The following is an 18,540-nucleotide window of genomic DNA, read 5'->3' as shown; positions in this document are numbered from 1 at the left end:
CGCCGAGCTCCCGCGCCGAGCTCCGGCCCCGCCCCCGCTGCGCCCCCGCCCGCGCCGCGCTCCGGGGGCGGGGCTGCAGGGGCCGGCCGTGGCCCGGCTGCCCGGCCCGCCCTCCTACCTGAGGGCCGGGGCCACCCCCGCGGCGCGCATGGGGCATGGAGGCGGCGGCCGGCGCGGGCCGCGGGGCGCCCCCGGGGCCCCCGAGAGCCGCCGCCGTCCCGTGCTTCGGCATTTCGGTGGACCAGGACGACATCCTCCCGGGCGCCCTGCGCCTCATCCGGGAGCTGCGGCCGCGCTGGAAGCCCGAACGAGTCCGGACCAAGGTAAGCCGAGCGGGCGGGCGGCCGGGGACGTGGCCCCGCGGGGCTGCAGCTGCGCTGCGCGCGCGTCTGGCCGGGCATCCCTCCGGGTGTGGGTCTCAGGGGTGCGCTCCGCTGCTGCACGCGAGGGGGTGCGCCGGCGGCGTGCCTGGGTCCTTCTTTCTCTGTCTCGGTCCCTGAGCACAGCCAGGCTCCCCGCTCTCTCGGCCCTGCACACGCACCCCTCCTCTCGGGGCCGGGGCTCGGCTCGCCGGAGGGCCACCTGCCCACTGTCAGCGTGCCGCGCGTGCGGGCCCCACCCCCGGGCGCTGTGCGCGTGTGCCCCCCGCTGCCCAGAAGCCGGTGCCCACCCGGCTCTGAAAGCTGCGGAAGCAGGAACTTTTAAGGGCGCCCCCCACACTCACGCACGCATCAGTGCCCCCGCTGCAGCCCAGAGTGGGAGCGAAGTCTCCGGGCTCTGAGCTGCTCCTGCTGGTCCCGGGAGCCACCCTGTGGGACTTGAGCTAGCCCCCAGCCCCGATCCCGGTGGAAAGCCTCTCTACTGCCTTGAGCTTTGGCTCAGCACCCCCAACACAGGGCACCTCCCTGCTCCGCTGGGGACAGGCGTAGGGACACAGACGCGGGCAGAGTCCCTGAGCAGCCCCAGGCTGACTGCCCAGCAGACCTCGGTAGAGGGTCGTTAGCTGCGCCAACCCCTCTGGGAGCTGCCTGTGGGGTCTGCTGCCTTGAGTGGGCACCCGCAGCTTGTACTCGAGCAGCAGGGGCTCCGCGCTGGTGGGGCTGCTGGTGGGGACAGGGAGGTTCAGGACCTGGGAAGGCTTACAGACACTTTCAGGAGAGGGGGAGGGGTAACCTTTGCACCGTAAAAGACCGCCTTAGTGTAAAATTGTCAGGCCATCAAGCAGGCCTGAGGTTAATTCCAGCACTGGCCTAACATGCTGACTTCCAGTCCCTCCACTCTCTGCGCCTCAGCTTCCCCACCTTTTCTTGCTTCAGATGTCCCCTAAGGCCCCTTCCAGCCCTCTCACTCTGTACCCTATAAACTCCATGGTTCACTCCTCCTTGTCACCCTGCTCAGAGAACCTGCTCTCCCAGCCCAGGATCTTCTGTCTGTCTTTCCTGGCCATAAGGAGCTGTGACCACCTGGCCCTGGGGTGGGTGCCAATCTCAGTACCCTCCTGTACCTCTGCCACTGTGTGGGGCAAGAGGGATGGCAAGGGGCCCTCTCTCTGGCAGGCAGAGAGATGAGAGGCGAGTTAGGTCATGCTGCTCCCATCCTAGGCAACTCCCCGCCCCTTCTGTGGCACTCTGGTCCATGGAAGTTTCTTTTAGGGCCAGATGGGACCTGGGGGGTAGGAGTTGGGGGGTCAGGCTTCTACCCACCAAGTGGTGTGAAAATTTTTCGGTGGCCAAATCCCATTCACCAGAGGGAGACTCATGAGAAGTGTGTATGGGCTGAGCCCAAGCTCCTGTTTCTTTCTTGAACTCTCTGGTCTGTCTCAAGCGTTGGGAAAGGGTGGAGGGTTAGGAGCAGTGCTGAACTCTTCACTAAATGAGAGGGCTAAAGGATGCGGGTGCTGTGTGATTGTGCTCAGCATTCAAACCAGCAATGCGCGCTGGAGCTGGGGTAGCACGGGACGCCTTGCCTGCCCCACACGCCCCTGCACTGCCCTCTCCTCTGTGCCAGCGCTTCACTGACGGTATCACCAACAAACTGGTGGCCTGCTACGTGGAGGAGGACATGCGGGACTGTGTGCTGGTCCGAGTCTACGGGGAGCGGACGGAGCTGCTGGTGGACCGCGAGAGCGAGGTCCGGAACTTCCAGCTGCTGCGGGCTCACGGCTGTGCCCCAAAACTCTACTGCACCTTCCAGAATGGTCTGTGCTATGAGTACATGAGGGGCATAGCCCTGGGGCCAGAGCACATCCGTGAGCCCCGGCTCTTCAGGTAAGGAGGGCACCCGGAGTACTGTTCATCTCCAGGATTCCACAGGCCTTGGGCTTTGAAGTCGTTGGCCAGCTTCCCTGGTGGAGCGGAGTCCATAAAAGAGTCTTAAGATCTATGAACTCCTTGAAATTGTATGAAACACGTGTGTATGCTTATATGCCTTGCTCTGTGGAGAGCAGCTGTCGCTTTGTCTCGATATTCAGTGAGGTCTGCTAAAAGGATGTGTTCTTGGGGAGGCAAGTGAGAATTTTGCTGAACGTGAAACTAAAGGGGGATCTGCTTCCTGACCCATGCCTCAGTCCTCCGCCCACCCCACATCTGACCTGGAAACATCTCGTAGCCTTGGAAGTGAAATTTGAGCCAAATCTCCAGAGCACTCAAGGTTTCCTGCGTCTCCCTTCCTGCCAAGAGCCCAGGGACTCCTGGAGAATGGGCCTTACCCGGTTTGAGCATGGCTGTCCTTGCCCAGAAGGTGCCAGCCCTCTCCCCATACTAGCTTTTTCTGTCCTTCCTGACAAGGTGGGAGCCCAGATTGGGAGACTGCTGAGGCTTCCTTCCAGAGACTCCTAAGGACCTACACCCCTTAGGGATCACCTCCTATTAAATGCCTGGATGTGTAGGACCCAGGAACTAGACTTAACCTGTGGATGCCTCTGTTGGGGGTCTGGAAGGGGGAGAACAAAAGAAGAGCCATCTGGTGCTCTCTTCTTACCATGCTGGGCAGGGAGGTTGGGCAGGATCCTCCTTCCTGCCACGCCCACGGGCAGGGCGCTCAGACTGCAGTGAGGCTTGAGGCAGGCCGAAATTTACCCCAGACATCCCCGACAGCAGCACAGGTCTGCTTGAGATCTGTGGGATCTGTCCTGTCCCACACAAGGGCAAGAAGCTTTTCAGCTCTTGAGAGGAAACAGGAAAGCCCACTTAGGGAGTAGACCAAGAAGCATCTTTGCTCCGTCATCTTGAGGTTACCCAGCTAACCCCAAGTTAGTTAGTGCCCCTGCCCTATTTGCAGCAAAGCCCTACAGGCCCTCTGGGGTCTTGGAAGAAGGGACTCGGAGAGCACTGCCTTTCGGGCTGGTTGGGCCCCAGGATATTCACGTGTAGTTGCGTGTGGGGGTGGTGCACCCCTGTGAGAGGGTCTTCTCGGGCCGCAGGTGACAGGTGCATACGCACCCAGCTGGAGCCATGAGGTCAGAGTGGGCTGAGGCAGGGCAGACCCCATCCTGACTCCTCCCGTAGCCCCCCCCAACTCCCCCTCAGCCTTGTGCCAAGAAGCTCACAGATCCTCCCCACCCCGTTCTCCCACGGATACTGCCCGGCATCCTCCCGTGGAAACAGTTACCACTGTCAGGAATTTTACAGATGGATTTAGGTTTGATAAGAAGAAGAACTTTACACTTAGGGGAGAGTCAAAACTTGGGATAGAGGCAGGAAGTAGACGCTTCCCTGATGATTCCCAGGACGGACCATTGTCCTTCTGGTGAAGGTGGATCTCTGGGGGAAAGGCAGGGGAGAAGCGCAGGAGCTCCTTCCCTGGGTTTCCCTGAACCTCACCTCCCAACCTCCGCGTGATGTTTTCATGCTCTGCAGCATAAAAATGCTGTGTCGAGGTTACTTTCTTTGCCATTCCAGACAACAACCCTGTTGATCTTCAAGGAAACGCTCTGTTTAGGCTCTTTGCTTCGGAATCTTCTCTGGAGTAGGGGAGCCCCGGGTTTCAGGTCTGTGTCCCCGCCCTGCCCAAGCTCTGGCGGGCTCATTCCTGCCCTAGGGCCTCTGGCCCCTGAGAGGACAGGCTTCCTCTCTCACCCACTTGGCTGCTACCACGCCTCCTGCCCCTCCACCCTTTAAAGGTGAGAGCCTTGGGGGCTTCGGGGGGAGCCCCTAGTCTGCCCAGCTCTCCTGGTGGGTGATGGCTGCTCCTTCCCAGGACCTGGCGAGTGGAGGGGTTGTCCCTAGAAAAACTTAGTGACAAGGTTTCAAACAGTCAATGCCCTTGTTGTCTTTCCCAGTGATTATTATTTGAGCAGCAGGCAGGGGTGAAGGAAGCTTGAATGTTGGAGGCTTGCAGCTGGGCGGGGGTGGGGCTGCAGGAGGGGGAGCTGGCAGTGGGTCGGGGAGCCCGTGGGGACGCGGGCCTCAGACGCTGGGCTCCTTATCAGGGCCTTCCCTCTCTGAGCGCCGTGTCCTCTGTCCACTCCCACCCTCTCCCAGCAACCTCCCCAGCTCTGCTTTCTCCCCTCCCACCACCCCCTGCTTCCCTCCCAGGACCTTGGATAATGTCCACAGGAGAACTTGAAAATAGAACACTGGTTTGTTTTGCGTCCTTGGCACCCAGCCGCCAGCATCGTCTCCTTGCTGCAGAGGAAGGGGCTGCCCAGGGCCAGCCTGCCTCCCTCCCCACCTTGGCCAGGCTGATAAGAGACGTGCATTGCTCCTCTGCCTGGCATCACCACCCCCGATTCCTTGGGGCCTGGCATCCACCTCACTCTGATGGCATGGGTCTGAGTCCAGATGGGGCGGGGTTGGGGGGGGTGGGAGGGGTCCCGCCCCCACGCCCAGGTGACCCCTCTATCCTTGGGGTTTGCCGTGGTTACTCAACCTTGTGGTGGGGCAAGGTCCCTGACCTGTGGCAACAGCCCACTGCTGTGCCCTTTCGCTTCCTGATGCTGATCCAGCTCTGTTCGGGAAGGGGAGTTGCTGGGCTGAAGGCCTTATCAGTTTTCACGTCCTGAAGGTCCCGAGACCTTTCTTCTGCAGAACCGAGAGCTCCTTACTTGTGATCACCCCATACTGGCCCCACTCTCAGACTCTGCTTTCCCTGTTTTCTGCTGCAGGCTGATCGCCTTAGAAATGGCCAAGATTCACACCATCCACGCCAACGGCAGCCTGCCTAAGCCCACCCTGTGGCACAAGATACACAATTACTTCACCCTTGTGAAGAATGAGATCAACCCCAGGTATGAGGATCTCAGAGAGCCCGAGGCTCCCACTGTTACTGCAGCCTTAACACGGCCCCCGGCCCAGCCTGCCCAACAGAAGGTTTAGCTTCAGTCCCGATTCCTGGGCCTCTCTCTCCTCGCAGAGTGCAGCCAGTCCATGAAATCTCAGGAACTTGTTCCCGCAGTTTTGTCCTTACGAGGTTACTTCTCCTTCAGTCTTTGGTTATGGCAAGTACTAGGGTTGAGGACAACATTTCCCTGTTTCACTTGAAGGATACTGAGCTCAGAGATGAGGCTTTTCCCGGGGTCCCAGGGCTAGTCCTTGACAGGGTTCTTGTTTCTGCAGGGCCCTTTCTCCCTGAGCTGGCTCTGAGCCCTGGGAAGGGATGGCCTGGCCCTCTTGAGAACAGTGTGGGGCTCAGCTCACCAAGCCCTGGGGACGTCAAGATTCCTGCTACTTGCCCGGACGCCTCTTGCCCCCACATGGCTCCAGGACCCCAGTCCCCCACCTTGTTCAAACTGACAGCTGCTGCTGCCTCACTGCTCTTCCCAGGGAGAGCGTGCTCTGCCCCTCCTGACACTGCCTTTTCCCTGGTAAGATGCAATTCCCTGGTCCTTTCCTTATGCTCTCTGGCCAGCAACCTGAGATCCTTCTAGCCTTCAGATCCCTGACTTCCCAGCCTACACTTGAGTGCTGAGAAAAGGGTGGAGAAAAGACTCAAGTCATCCCTGCCCCCGGAGAAGGCAATGGCACCCTACTCCAGTACTCTTGCCTGGAAAATCTTTTCCCAGTGTTCATAGGAGCAGGGTACAGAAGAGATCTGATGGAAGGGCGTCTTGCCCCCTCTAAGATAAGGCGGTAACTAAGCATCCCGAGGATGCGTCTCTGTCACGCGCATGCACGCCTGACTCTATTGGGATCCTCCCTCTCACTGATTCTTAAGCACCACTTGCGGGCTGTTTGTCTCGGATGGCCCGTGTTCAGACCTTCCATGTCAGTGTCTCTGGGACAGGGACTGCCTTCCCCCTAGGAAGGGACTAGGACTTGTCCTAGGACTCGAGCAGAACACAGACAGCAGGACCCTCTGATCAGCCAGCCTCCCGCTGTCACTTGACAGATGGAAAGACTGAGGCCCCGAGGAGAGATGGGCTTGCCCGCCTGATCAGTGGCAGTTCAAGGACTGGAGCCCAGGCTCGACGCTCAGGCACGACTCCCGTTCCTGCAGCTTCTTTTGACTCTACTGTCACTGAGGAATCTCAAGAGGGTGACCTTGTTGAGAGGGGCGTGCTCTTTGAAGAAGAGCTGGCTGACTTCCTTTTCTCTCATCACACCTTTGACCTTGGGCAAATCAAGCTGCTTAAGTTGAGCCTCTTGAGGGGATGGATCCTGCCCTAAGCTGTCTAACCTGCCACAAGCAAGACAGCGATGAACAGTCACTTGGATGAGACGATGCACTGGAGTTCCCGTCATTGCCTAATAACCCTGACTTAGGGTTCATCCCACAAACACTGATTGGACTTTAAAACAATAAAAATACTTGAGAGTGAAGTGGCCCTGCCCTCAAGGAGCTTAGAAATCATCCATGTAGAAAGGACCTGCCTGTGCAGGGTATGTGATACACGTGTGAGAGGGAGCACCAGGGAACGTCTTCTAGGCAGAGGTGGATGGCAGAGATGAGAAGGGAGGCCTCCGGCTGGAGGAGAGGCTTGTTTATGGATGATGAGTGGATGAGGTGGCTGGAGCCAGTCTTAGGAGGGACTGAGGGCAGGTCGTGGGAGATGGGACTGCAGAGGGGAGTTGGAGCTAGATTGTGAGGGGCCTTCATGGCGGGTCAAGGAGCCCAGATTAATTTAGCAGGCAGTGGCGGGTCATTGTAAAGGTGTTAGACACCTTCTTCACCTTGTAAGGAGCTCATTGTAAAGGGCAGACTTGGGCTTTGAATCTGGGAGGCCAGCGGGGGGAGTGTTATCATCTGATGGGCAACATCTAAGCCTGGGGTCCCTAAACTGGAGCATGAGGTCCCCCTGGGTGCTTGCCATGTCCAGATTCTGAGCCTAACCCTGGAGGTTGATTGGGAGGTCTTACATGAGACCCTGGGAATCTGCATGTTGACAGGCTCCCTGGGTGATCTGGGCGGGGGATCAGGGAGCCGCCTTCCGAGGAACACTATCGTGGCAGCTTCCCGGGGAGACGGAGGACAGGGGGACGAGGCAGGCCCGGCGGGATGGGTGTGTGGTCTGGTGCTGGGTGGGGGCCTGGTGGGGCCCAGCGTGGCGGGGACAGGGGCTGATCACTGCTCAGGGGGCATCAGGACACGGTGCGCACGGGTTGACTGGTTCACACGTGTGAACACTTAGAAAGTCCTTTCTCCACAGAGACGGTGCCCGCACCCCCAGCGCACTGGGATCCGAGAGCTAGGTGGACATGCCCAGTTTCCCTGAGGGGCCCCCAGCCCCTTCACCCCACCCCCCACTGCCTCTGATGGACAGAGGAGTCGTAAGAGCTGTCTGCTCCGGTGTGGGAGTTTCTGTGACATGGCAGTGGTTACTGCTCTGCCATCCGCTCAGCCTGGAGAGACATCAGGGCTGAAGGCAGCAAAGCTGGCGATGTTTCTGGAGCTCAGCAGAGGGAAGCAGGGCAGCCCACGGAGGAGGCGGAAGGTCTGGGTTGTTCCCACAGTATACCGAGCAGCATGGCCTTGGGGTGGCTAGTGGAGGGGTCAGACAGGGGTCAGGGCCTGGGCGGCAGGCGTCTTGGATGGCAGAGACAGGTCTCTCAGGCTAAGACCTGGGCAAACCAAAGGAAGCCTCCTAATTCTTATCTTTGGATGGTCAGTTCAAGGGGGGAGGCGTGAGGAATCGTGAAAGAAAAGGGAGCCTCTAAGAAAAGCCAAGATCGAAATGCACTTTGTGCAGACCTGTCGACACACCGCATTCCTGTGACGGTGAGGGGCGGCCTCCCCAACCCAGCCCCTAACAGACCCGCAGACTCAGAGTGGGCGGTGCAGAGCCCCCTCAGGGCAGAAGCTCGGCTTGGGTTTGGATTCTTGGACATGCCAAGGACTGCTCTCCTTAGGTGAGGGAGTAGAGTGTCCAGGTGTGAAAGACTCTGGAGGTGGGAGGAAGCCTCTGCCTTGAGCCTCCGCTTCCCCCTGGAGCCAGACTGGAGGCCTCAGATGCTCTTTAGCTCTGACGCTCTCAAAGCCTGGGGGGAGCCTCCTGCTCATCCTTGTACAGGCCCGTGTGAAGGTGCCTCAGCCGCTGAATACGCTACCCTGCGTTCTGGCTTCTGGGCTGGGTGAGGGCCAGTGGGGCATCCTGTGGGAGAGTCAATGGGGACACGTCTGATTCTCAGCCTCCTGCACGTATCCCTGCTGCCCTGGACAAGAAAGCAAATAGGAGTCATATGAATGGAGATAAAACCCCAGAACCACCAGTGGGTGGAGGGGAGGAGGCTAGGTGTTTAAGGGCTCTGCCAACTATTTGGTTTTGCAGTGTACACAGACCTGTGTGCTTTGCAGGACCAAAGTTCAGGGCGTTGGCGCACAGAGCGCCCGCATCAGCTTCCCCATGGCCTCTGAGAGCACCGTTGACTGCCCTTTCATTCATTCATCGACATGTGCCTTTAGCAGAAGTGCTTCCCGTGGGCTGCAGGGTCTGGTGGGCTGAGGGACAGGTGGGTCATGCATCCACAGATACGCATCTCCGCTCCTGCTCTGGACTTGCCCTCACACACGCAGGGGGCTGGGGCAGGGCGACACACCCACAGTTCAAGTGGGAGGAGGTGAGTTACTGAGGCACAAGAGAAGTGTTTTTCTATTGAAAGACCCTGGTGTTCCCTTGGCCTTGTAGACCTGGGGCTAAGCAGCATTTTTTTTTTTTTTTTTTGGCTTTCTTGTGTGGATCTGAGTGGTCTCTCTGTGCAGTGGGAAGCTAGTCAAAATGGTCTCGGGTCCTTTCCAACCATGTCAGCAGCTGCCGGGGCAGGAGGGAGACACACCCGGACATCCCTTGGCCTGCTCAAGAGGGCCCCAGTGCTCCAGCCACTTCCAGGGCTCCGTCCCTCACCCACGGGAGGAGCTCTGGGCTCTTCTCTTAAGAGAGCTACCCCTCCCCCTCGGAACTGTTCGAGAAGGTCTATTTGCATCCCTCCCCTGCCGCCCTTCTCCTTTCTGGGATAACTGAGTTTGGACGTTCATTCTCTCTTCCCTGACGCCTCCTGAGCCTCCGTCCTATCTCCTGCTCCCTTTCATGAAGAAGCAGGACGCTGTCAGTCAGGGACTTGTATGCTTTGCAAAGTGCTTCTGTGCCCATGTGTTAAACAGCTTCTCAGAGTAACCACAGGAAGCCCGAAGGACAGGAAAACGTTAGTGCCATTTTACATGTGATCAAAGTGGGGGCTTGAAAGGCTGACGGTTTGTCCAGGTCCCTGTGCAGTGAGGCGGTGACGGGGCTGGGCTGGGGTGTCTGAGCTGCTGAGCCTGCCCGCTCCCAGCCCCTCACCAGCTGCCTTTCTTGCCGCTGGGCAGCCTGTCCGCAGATGTCCCTGAGGTCGGCGTGCTGGAGCGGGAGCTGGCCTGGCTGGAGGAGCACCTGCCGCAGCTGGACTCCCCGGTGGTGTTCTGCCACAATGACCTGCTCTGCAAAAACATCATCTATGACAGCAGCAAAGGTACCGCGTCCCAGCCCGGGGGCGGCAGGGCTCGGCGGCTCCATCAGCAGCGTCGGGGTGTCACTCCTCAGGCTGGTGCTGGGCAAGCAAAGGGAGACCGTCTGCTGTAGGTCTCAGGTTGATTTGTAGGAGAGAAGTGAAAAAGAAACAAATTCCTGGTTAGAAAACTACCACAAAATATCTCAAAATTATGGTTGGTGGAGCCATTCTCCCGACAGTGAGGACATCCAGGCTGCCCTGAGCCTTCATGGAGAGCGACCTCCCTGAGTTCCTGATGACAGCTTCACCACCACAGAGGCCTTAACCTTATTTTCCGGTCCTCAGCTGAGGGCCCAGCTGGGTGAGAGGGGGAGCTGGAGCTTGGCAAATGGACAGATGGAAGGAAGCAGCTTAGAAGATGGCCACTGAGACACTGGGTTAGGCTGGGTTGCTGCAGAGCCTGTGAGAGCCGGCGGGGGCACTCCTGAGTCTGAGAGCCTGACTAAGCCCTGTGTCCAGCTCTGGGGCCAACCCTCCCTGCCTCTCCTCTACCTCACAGGCCATGTGCGGTTCATCGACTATGAGTATGCTGGCTACAACTACCAAGCTTTTGACATTGGCAACCATTTCAATGAGTTTGCAGGTGAGAAGGGAGTTACTTTTTGGCCTATGTCGAAGACACCCTCCTTGAGATGGGGGGCCAGGTCCGGGGGAACTGGGGAAAGGGGTTTGGTTCATGGGGAAGGGAGGCTAGACACGCCTGTCCTCAAAATATCACAGCTCAGCGGAGGGGCGGGCACAGCCTGCTTGAGGAAGCCCCAGGTCTCAAGGTGGGGTGGGGAGTGGGTGGGTCCATATACACAGAGCGAGCCCCTGCTAGCCCGTGTGGCACGTTGGTACACATTCGGAAAACATGCCCTCTGTGGGATCCCTGAGGACACTCAGCTTGACAGGTCAGATGGAATGAGAGCCCTTTGTAAGATAGAATGAGAGCCCTTCCTCTGGGCAGACACAGCCCACCCGCTGCTCCAGCGTAGCTTGATGTCAGCTGCCACTCACCCCCGTCTGGGCTGCTTTTGGCCCAGTGCAGCCCGTGTAAATGGGGGCCCTGCAGGCAGAGAAAGGGCAGAACAAGCAGCAGGTAGCTGTTGGCCTGGTGGCCTGATGAGATTAATTGTTGTGGAGCTAGTTCAAAGTGTGTACCCCGCAGCTTGACTCCCCAAGTTCACCTCTGGGCTTTGCTGCTGACCAGCTGTGCAACCCGGGGGTGGGCTCCTTACATTCTCTGTGCCTCTGCGAGGTGGAGAAGGTAGCGCCTGTGTCATGGTTTGCTGCGTGGCACGCACGCCAGCGTGGCAGACACTGAGCCCCAAGCCTGCTGGCATCAGTCAGGGGAGCGCTCAAGGCGGGCTGGAGCAGCTTGGAAGAGGTTGGATGAGGGGTCTGTCCTGATTTAGGCTGTCCTTCCATAAAGGTAGGTGCATACAATGGAATCATTTGTGTGGAGGAAGCAGGGCAGGTTTTTCCAGCTTGAGGGCTTAATTGTTAAACAATTTGATGGGGCTAAAGAGGCAGCTGGTGGTTGAAGGTGGGCACCAGGGTGGGAGGAACATCCCCAGGCCAGCAGTGTGGGGTGCTGGAGTGATGTGACCAGTCCCTGTGGCTTCGGAGAGGGAAAGTATCCGCCCCAGCCTCGGGCACGCCCCAGCCAACCGTACCTGAGGGTGTGACTCCCCAGGGTGCCACCAGTGGCACGCAGAAACCCACGGGGTGGTGGGGCCTCAGCTGGGCAGAGCAGCTGAGCTGTGTGGTGTGGCCTGGAGCGGAGGCTGGCACTGCTGAGCACTGGGCCTGTGACTGCTCGGCTGCCAGGCCCGCCAGCCTTTCCACAGCGGGTAACCGTCAAGCGTCTTCCGTCCTCCTCACCCAGCGCACAGCGCAGAGGCCGGCTGGACTTCCTCCATGGGGCCAAGATCGTATCCTGCTCCAGGTTGAGAATGAAGGCCAGGAACCTGGGGTGCGGGATGGGGAGGGCAGTGGAGGAGAGGGCGCCTCCTGGGTTCTCAGGACATGGAGACCCTGATAGGAAGGGGAGCTGAGAACCGGTCTCTAACTGGCTTAGTGACCTTGAACAGCTGTCTTCTCTCTGGGCCTTCGACTGTAGCTTTGTGCCAGCAGCTTCTTTTCCGGCCGTGCTCTTGGGGGCCCAGAAGACTGTGCGTTTCTCCAGGAACACAGGGAAGCTTGGGAAAGATAGGGAGAAACAAGAGGGAGGAAGAGACAGGTGAAAGCAGCCCAGGCCTGGTCCCGTCTTTAACAGACAGCTGCTTCCTGTGCCAGCTCGGGAGCTGGTCTCTCTGCCACCGTGCCCGGGATGTGGCTGGTGTGTATTGGGCTGGCAGCTTGAGGACTCAAGAAAGGGCAGGACTAGAAGGCATTGAGGCCACTTAGCTCAGGGCTTCCAAGCATGGCTGTGTGTCCAAATCACCTGGAGAGTTGGACAGTGTGGGGTGGCTGGTAGTCTGTATGTTTGCCAAGCACTCCAGGTGATGTTTTTAGGTAACCAGTTCAACACTGGTTACCTGAAAAGGAAGCAGTGTTTGAGATATTGATACAATGCATCCAGTTCCTTTGCTTTATAAATGAGATTCAGGCCGCTGAAAAGAAAGGGCTTGTTCAAAGTTAACTGGAGGCTAGCATCAGATCTGGAGAAAGAAATGGCAGCCCACTCCAGTGTTCTTGCCTGGAGAATCCCAGGGACGGGGGAGCCTGGTGGGCTTCCGTCTATGGGGTCACACAGAGTCGGACACGACTGAAGCGACTTAGCAGAAGCAGCAGCAGCAGCAGCGTCGGATCTAAGACAACTAGACTCCTGATTCGGGACTTTGACCCAGCGCCTCCTATGTGCTGTGGTTTTGTGTGGGGCTCAGGGATGCAGTGGTGCTGTCCTAGGGGGACCCCCGTTGCGTGCAGGACAGTGCCTTGCCCCTCAGCAAGTCTGCCTCCCTCTGTCCTTTCCTCCAGCTCTGCTGAAAGCAGTGCCCTTAGCTGGGATGGGGGTCGGCTCTATACATTAGAGTTTGGTGGTCAAAGAAGCTGGTTTCTTTGGCACAGCCCCCCAGGGCAAAGGAGATGGAGGTTTTGAGGGCATCGGGGAACACCCGCTGAGCTGGAGGAGAGCCCCAGGTGGGCCCGTCTCCCAGCAGCTTCTGAGCGGCCGCGTCCCCCTCAGGTGTGAGCGAGGTTGACTACTCTCGGTTCCCGACGCGCGAGACCCAGCTGCAGTGGCTGTGCTACTACCTGCAGGCCCAGAAAGGGGCGGCTGCGACCCCCAGAGAGGTGGAGAGGCTCTACGTGCAAGTCAACAAGTTTGCTCTGGTGAGAGCTGGGGGCTGGAAGCGGGCAGGGAGGGAGGAGCCGGGAGGAGGACTCAGCCCCAGCTCCTGTCCCTCTCAGCCCTGTGGTTGGAGGACGCAGAGCCCAGGGTCCGGCTGAGGTCCAGGGAGTCCGAGCCTTGAGGCGGAGTCTGGGAAGAGCCATCTTGGACTTCTTAATACTAAGATGCCCTGTTCTCTGCTTTCCTCCCGTTCCATCAAGTCCAGGTTCTCTTTCCTTCCTGGAGAACTGTTTCCAAGAAGATCCCCACCTCCTGTTTTAGCAGTTCTCTCATTTGGACAAGTTCTTTCTAGTGTCTAACCTTAGCCTTTCATGCTACAGTTAAATGCATCCCCCCCTTTTTTTTAGCCTTTAGAAAAAGCAGAGAATGTCAGTTCTGAAAAATCCTCCTCGTTGACTGTCCCCGCTGACTTACTCAGAACTCTGTCAGCCTTTCCCATAAGGCTCTTCCTTCTGAAGTCACTGTGCTGTCAGTTCTCAGTGCTGAGCGCTGCTTACCCAAGGTGCATGCTTCATGCCAGGTCTCCAGTGACATGTGCCAAGGGGCTTGCTAGCTAGTCTTTCTAATGTCAGTCATGCATAAGCAAGAAGACACATCAGCTGACCTGAACTTCACAATGCATTATAGAGCTTAAATAAAATCTTTAATCGCATGTCATTTTGAATTGCCTATTCTATTTTCCTTATTGGTATACAAGTGATTCTTACCAGGTTCTTCCTCCTCTTTAAAAATATTTATTTTTATTTTATTGAAGCATAGTTAATTTACAATGCTATGCTAATTTCTGCTGTACAACCAAGTGATTCTTTTTAAGGTTCTTCGCCCATGCCTTCCTTTGGCTAAATGTTTAGTAACCATTCGTACTTCCTAATTGATCTCTGCCCCTTCTAAGTCACGACAAGGGAGGAAAATGGGAGAGGTACTGCAGAGCCGACCACAGAATGGGCAGGACTCGGGGTAGAGAGGGAGATCTGTGGGAGCGGGCCCTGGCCTGGGTCACCGGGCAGCAGGGACCCCAGAGCTCTGGCTTCTGGCTCCTGGGGTGGCCTGGGCGGCAGATGGACCCCTGGTCGGTGGCCTGGCTCCTGTCTGTGTTTATTTTCTGACCCCACCCACCTCGTGATAGGAGAGAGGGCAGTGTAGAGGTCTTCCCGTGACTCAATCTCTGATACCCTTGTGGCCAGGGCACTGCGGACGGGGTGCCAGACCCCCACTAGCGAGCAGGCCTGAGCTCTGCCTTGGGGATTTCTCTTCCTAGGGGTTTTCCTGGGTAGGGGGGAGGCCAGGGCTGGAGTTCAGGTCCAGCTTAAGCTGGAGAACAAGCTGAAGGTATGCTTAAGCCTGAGGGCAGGGAGAACCTACCCTGCTTGCCTTCTGCTAGCACGAGTGGAGGCCCCCCCGAGTGCCATGCAGTGACCCCTGGACCGCCCCCGCCCGTGTGTTTCTGCCAGCATCCTGGCTCTGTGTGTCTTCCTTGATGACCGTGCCCTTCCAGCTGTCGGGCTCCATGACAGGTTTGGGGGGCTCACCACACTGATCTTCTCTGACCTGTTTTCAGGCGTCTCACTTCCTCTGGGCACTCTGGGCCCTCATCCAGAACCAGTTCTCCACCATCGACTTTGATTTCCTCAGGTGAGTGCAGGGAGCAAGCTGGGAGTCATTGGGGGAGGGGGTTGGAGGGGAGGAAGAGCCTTGAGCCCAGGGCGTGGGGTGAAGGACACCCAGGATGCATGCCTCTGCTCCGTTCACCGCCCCCGTTCCCGCCAGCCCGCACGAGGAGGGCCGCTGCTCCCAGACGCCTGCGGGGTCCGTGTGCCCAGGACCCCTCTCTAAGGGGCCAGAAGCCTCTCACCCCGCATCCTGCCGAGCTGCTTCCTCCCCCTCTGGTGTAGCCTGCTGTCTGCTCCACCGGCTGGCTCTTCCCCACACAGCCTGGCGCTGACGGGAATTGCTGGAAACTAGTCTCAAGATCGTGAGTGCAACCCGCATTTGATAGCAGAAGGGACAGAGATCCAGAGGGCGGCTGGCGCTCCGTGCATGGCGTCCCGGACCCAAGCGCTCCTTTAAGGGCCCGTAGTGACCCATCGGGGGCTGTGTCGAGAGTGTAGTGAGTGCTGGCCACTCAGGCGGCCCTGCCGTGTGAGGCGTGGCCCCGAGGACCAGGCTCCTTCTGCCTTCCGTTCTGGTCCAGCCTCTGCCTTTATCCTCCCTGCCCACCCTCAGCTGAAAGGGAATCACAACGCTGGCTTCAAAGCGTTCACAAAAATTAGAAAAATGCAGGTTGAACCCCCAGTCACCCCCACCTCACACCCACTAGGATGGCTGCTTTTAAATGCACAGAAAATAACCCGTGTCGGTGAGGATGTGGAGGCGCGGGAACCCTGGGCTCCGCTGTCGGGAATGTGAAACGGTGTAACTTCTGTGGGAAGAATGCGGTCCTTCCTCCAGGAGTGAACATGGAATTACTGTATGATCCAGCAGTCTTACTGCTGGCTCTGTGCACTCAAAGGAAGTGAGAGCAGGGTCTCAAACAGATATTTGCAGAACCGTGTGCATAGTAGCATTATTCACAATAGCCAAGAGGTGAAAGTAACCCCAAGGATCCATTGATGGGTGAATGGATAAGCAAAATGTGGTCTACACACACAGGGAGTGTCATTCAGCCTCTGAAGAGGAAGGAAACTTTGTCACATAATACAACACAGATGAACCTTAGGAACACTGTGCTAAGTGAGATAAGCCAGTCACAAGAAGATGAACGCTGTATGAGCCCACTTAGATGAGCTGCCTGAAGCAGTCACATCCATAGGAAGTAGAACGGGGGGCGCTGGGGGGTGGGCACTTGCAGTGTCGGGGAGAGTCCAGGTTGACGGAATTTCATCTCCAGGCTGAAAGTCCTGGAGATCTGTTGCTCAACAAGGTGAACATACAGACCACATTGAGCTGTAAAGAGTCAACAAACAAACATGTTTGGGGAGAAGTTGCTCCAGTCTGCTCTAAAAAAAAAAAAAAATTATAGTTGAAGTCAAAACAAAATGAACCAAAAACCGCAATCTGGGCTGGGGTCCCTTTGTCCAGACCTAGATGGGCTGAGCTGGTGAGAAATTGTCCCCACGGTGTGACTGCCCCCAGCAGGGCTCACCTGACTTCCCTTCTCACCCCCAGCTCCTTTTCCTGTGTTCTGGCAGGTACGCAGTGATCCGATTCAACCAGTATTTCAAGGTGAAGCCTCAAGTGTCGGCCCTGGAGATGCCAAAGTGACCACCCTTCCCAATCCTCCCCCGTCTGCCTGGCCAGACCTGCTCTCCAGGGCCCGACTCTGCTCTGGGGTCTGCACCTTGGACAAGATGGGCAAGGGGCCGGGGGGTGTCCCTGAAGAGCGCTCTGCCCCTGTTCCAGCCCTGAGAGATGCTTCTGGTGACCGTTTTTGTTTGGAGGGGCTGATAGAACCCAGCTCTGAGGGTCCTCTCCACCTCGCCAGACTTGGTGACGGGGAGTGCCTGAAGCCAGGCGGGGCTGGAACCACAGCCGCCCTGGGAGGCCCAGCCTTCCCACCCCCATCATCCTGAGTCTGGGCTCAGACCTCAACTACCCTGGGAAGCCCAGCCTTACCATCCCAGCCATCCTGGAATCAGGGCTGCCCTGGGAAGCCCAGCCTTCCCATCCCAGCCATCTTGAGTCTGGGCTGGGACTCAACCAACCTGGGAAGCCCAGCCTTCCCATCTCAGGCCATCCTGGAGTCTGGGCTGGGACTCAACCACCCTGGGAAGTCCAGGCTTACCATCCCAGCCATCCTGGAGTCAGATTTGCCCTGGGAAGTCCAGCCTTCCCATCCCAGGCCATCCTGGAGTCTGGGCTGGGACTCAACCACCATGGGAAGCCCAGCCTTTCCATCCCGGCCATCCTGAGTCTGGGCTGCCTTCGAGTCTTTGACCTTCCTGGCCTGGGGAAGTGGGTGGGTGGGAGGGCTCCTTTCTACCTCCAGGACCCTGAGTCTCCAGCCTGTCTACCCCTGCGTGTCCCACGTGGGAGGTGCTGGGTCCAGACGAGTATCCTGCCAACTCTGACCTATGGATGTATAGATGCTGGGGGAGGCGTCTAGAGTCAGGTTTGATGGCTCCCCCAGCAGCCGCCTCCTCTGAGATCCCTCCCTTTCTCCAAAGCAGATCCAGCCAGATAAGCCCTTCCCACCCTGAGGACACGTGCTTTCCCCCAGTGCCCCTTCTGCCCTGGGCCTGTGCTCGTCCCTCTGCCCCTGCCGGGAGGGAAGGGAGGAGGATGGCCCCGAAGGCTGCCTCAGCTGGAGGGGCCGCAGCCCAGAGCGGATCCTGCCCCCTCCCTCCTTGCTTTCCAGGCCCTCACTTCCCAGGAACAGTCTTCTGTCCTGAGGTTGACCCACGGTCTTCCCCCTGGGGAGTGCCTAGTCTGAGTTGAAGGGCAGGGGCCATGGACGGCCAGGGTTCGCCCAGCGTGCAGGGGCCTGGGTGGGATTGGCTGTGAAGGCGCTGTGGGAACTGCTTCCCCAGCCCTCAGTGGCCTCCACCTCCTTCCTGCCCTCAGCGCCTTTGGGTCCTCCTGGCTCTGGCCTATAAAATGATTCATTTGTAAATGATCATCATTTTCTGCATTAAAATGGTCACGTGTGGACCACCCCTGAGAGCCACTAGTGAGGATTTGACCTGGATCCTGTGATATGTTGTGGTGGCATGGAGGCGGTGCGGGCCTTCCTCGCTGGGGTCCTTTGGGCTGCACTCACTCCTGGCACCGTATACCTGGTTCACAAGGCTGGGGTCCCGGCTCGGGGCCCTTGGTGGTCTCACAGCTCTGCTGCTTTTGAAGTTGACCCTGCGAGGGCGGAGCCTAAAGGGAACAAGGCTGTGGATGCCTGCCCAGGTGATGGGCCAGCAAGACCCCACATGCAAGTGCTCAGGACTTCCTTGGTGTTTGCTCACCACTAGCTGTTAGAGTTGAGTGGGGAGTTGCTGCGAGCAGGCCAGGGTGGTTTCTGGACCCACACTGTCGCCTCAGTAGGCCAGAGGGAGAGAGAACAGAAGCTCAGAGCTGGGCGGGCACCTCCCAGCAGCCCAGGCTGCACTCAGAGGGCCAGATCGGGGCCCCCAGAAGTGCCCGGTGCCCTTAGGAGTAGCACTTGCAGCAGCAGTGCCTGCCAGGGGGACTCTGGTTTGTGCTTGCAGAAGTACCCGTGAGCCGTGGCAACCTCTGGAGTTGAGCTGGCACTGGAAGCGGGGGCCTTGTTCAAGGTCCTGATGACCCAGTGTGGCC

At 58.2% G+C, this 18,540-nt stretch overlaps 1 protein-coding gene across 3 annotated transcripts; it reads left to right on the top strand.

Annotated features, from left to right (window-relative positions):
- Positions 1 to 57: 57 nt before the first annotated feature.
- Positions 58 to 17,930, top strand: ETNK2 (ethanolamine kinase 2). Of its 3 annotated transcripts, none has more exons than XM_088845115.1 (8): positions 58 to 323; positions 2,008 to 2,267; positions 5,105 to 5,227; positions 9,739 to 9,881; positions 10,420 to 10,503; positions 13,093 to 13,238; positions 14,816 to 14,889; positions 15,025 to 15,943. In XM_088845115.1, the coding sequence occupies exons 1-8, from the start codon at positions 156 to 158 to the stop codon at positions 15,197 to 15,199; spliced, it is 1,173 nt and encodes a 390-aa protein (XP_088701241.1). In that variant the 5' UTR covers positions 58 to 155; the 3' UTR covers positions 15,200 to 15,943. The 3 variants fall into 3 exon arrangements, with proteins under 3 accessions (XP_088701241.1, XP_088701242.1, XP_055276055.1); XM_088845116.1 differs by lacking the exon at positions 15,025 to 15,943 and adding an exon at positions 16,446 to 17,930 and having other exon boundaries at positions 64 to 323; positions 1,952 to 2,267; XM_055420080.2 differs by lacking the exon at positions 15,025 to 15,943 and adding an exon at positions 16,446 to 17,930 and having other exon boundaries at positions 65 to 323.
- Positions 17,931 to 18,540: the final 610 nt, after the last annotated feature.

This window comes from Moschus berezovskii, chromosome 17, assembly GCF_049115385.1.
Source record: "Moschus berezovskii isolate FMDL1 chromosome 17, NW_MosBer_1.0, whole genome shotgun sequence".
Classification (NCBI taxonomy): domain Eukaryota; kingdom Metazoa; phylum Chordata; class Mammalia; order Artiodactyla; family Moschidae; genus Moschus; species Moschus berezovskii.
Note: the sequence above shows the minus strand (reverse complement) of the source record. Positions and strands in the feature narration are given on the sequence as shown.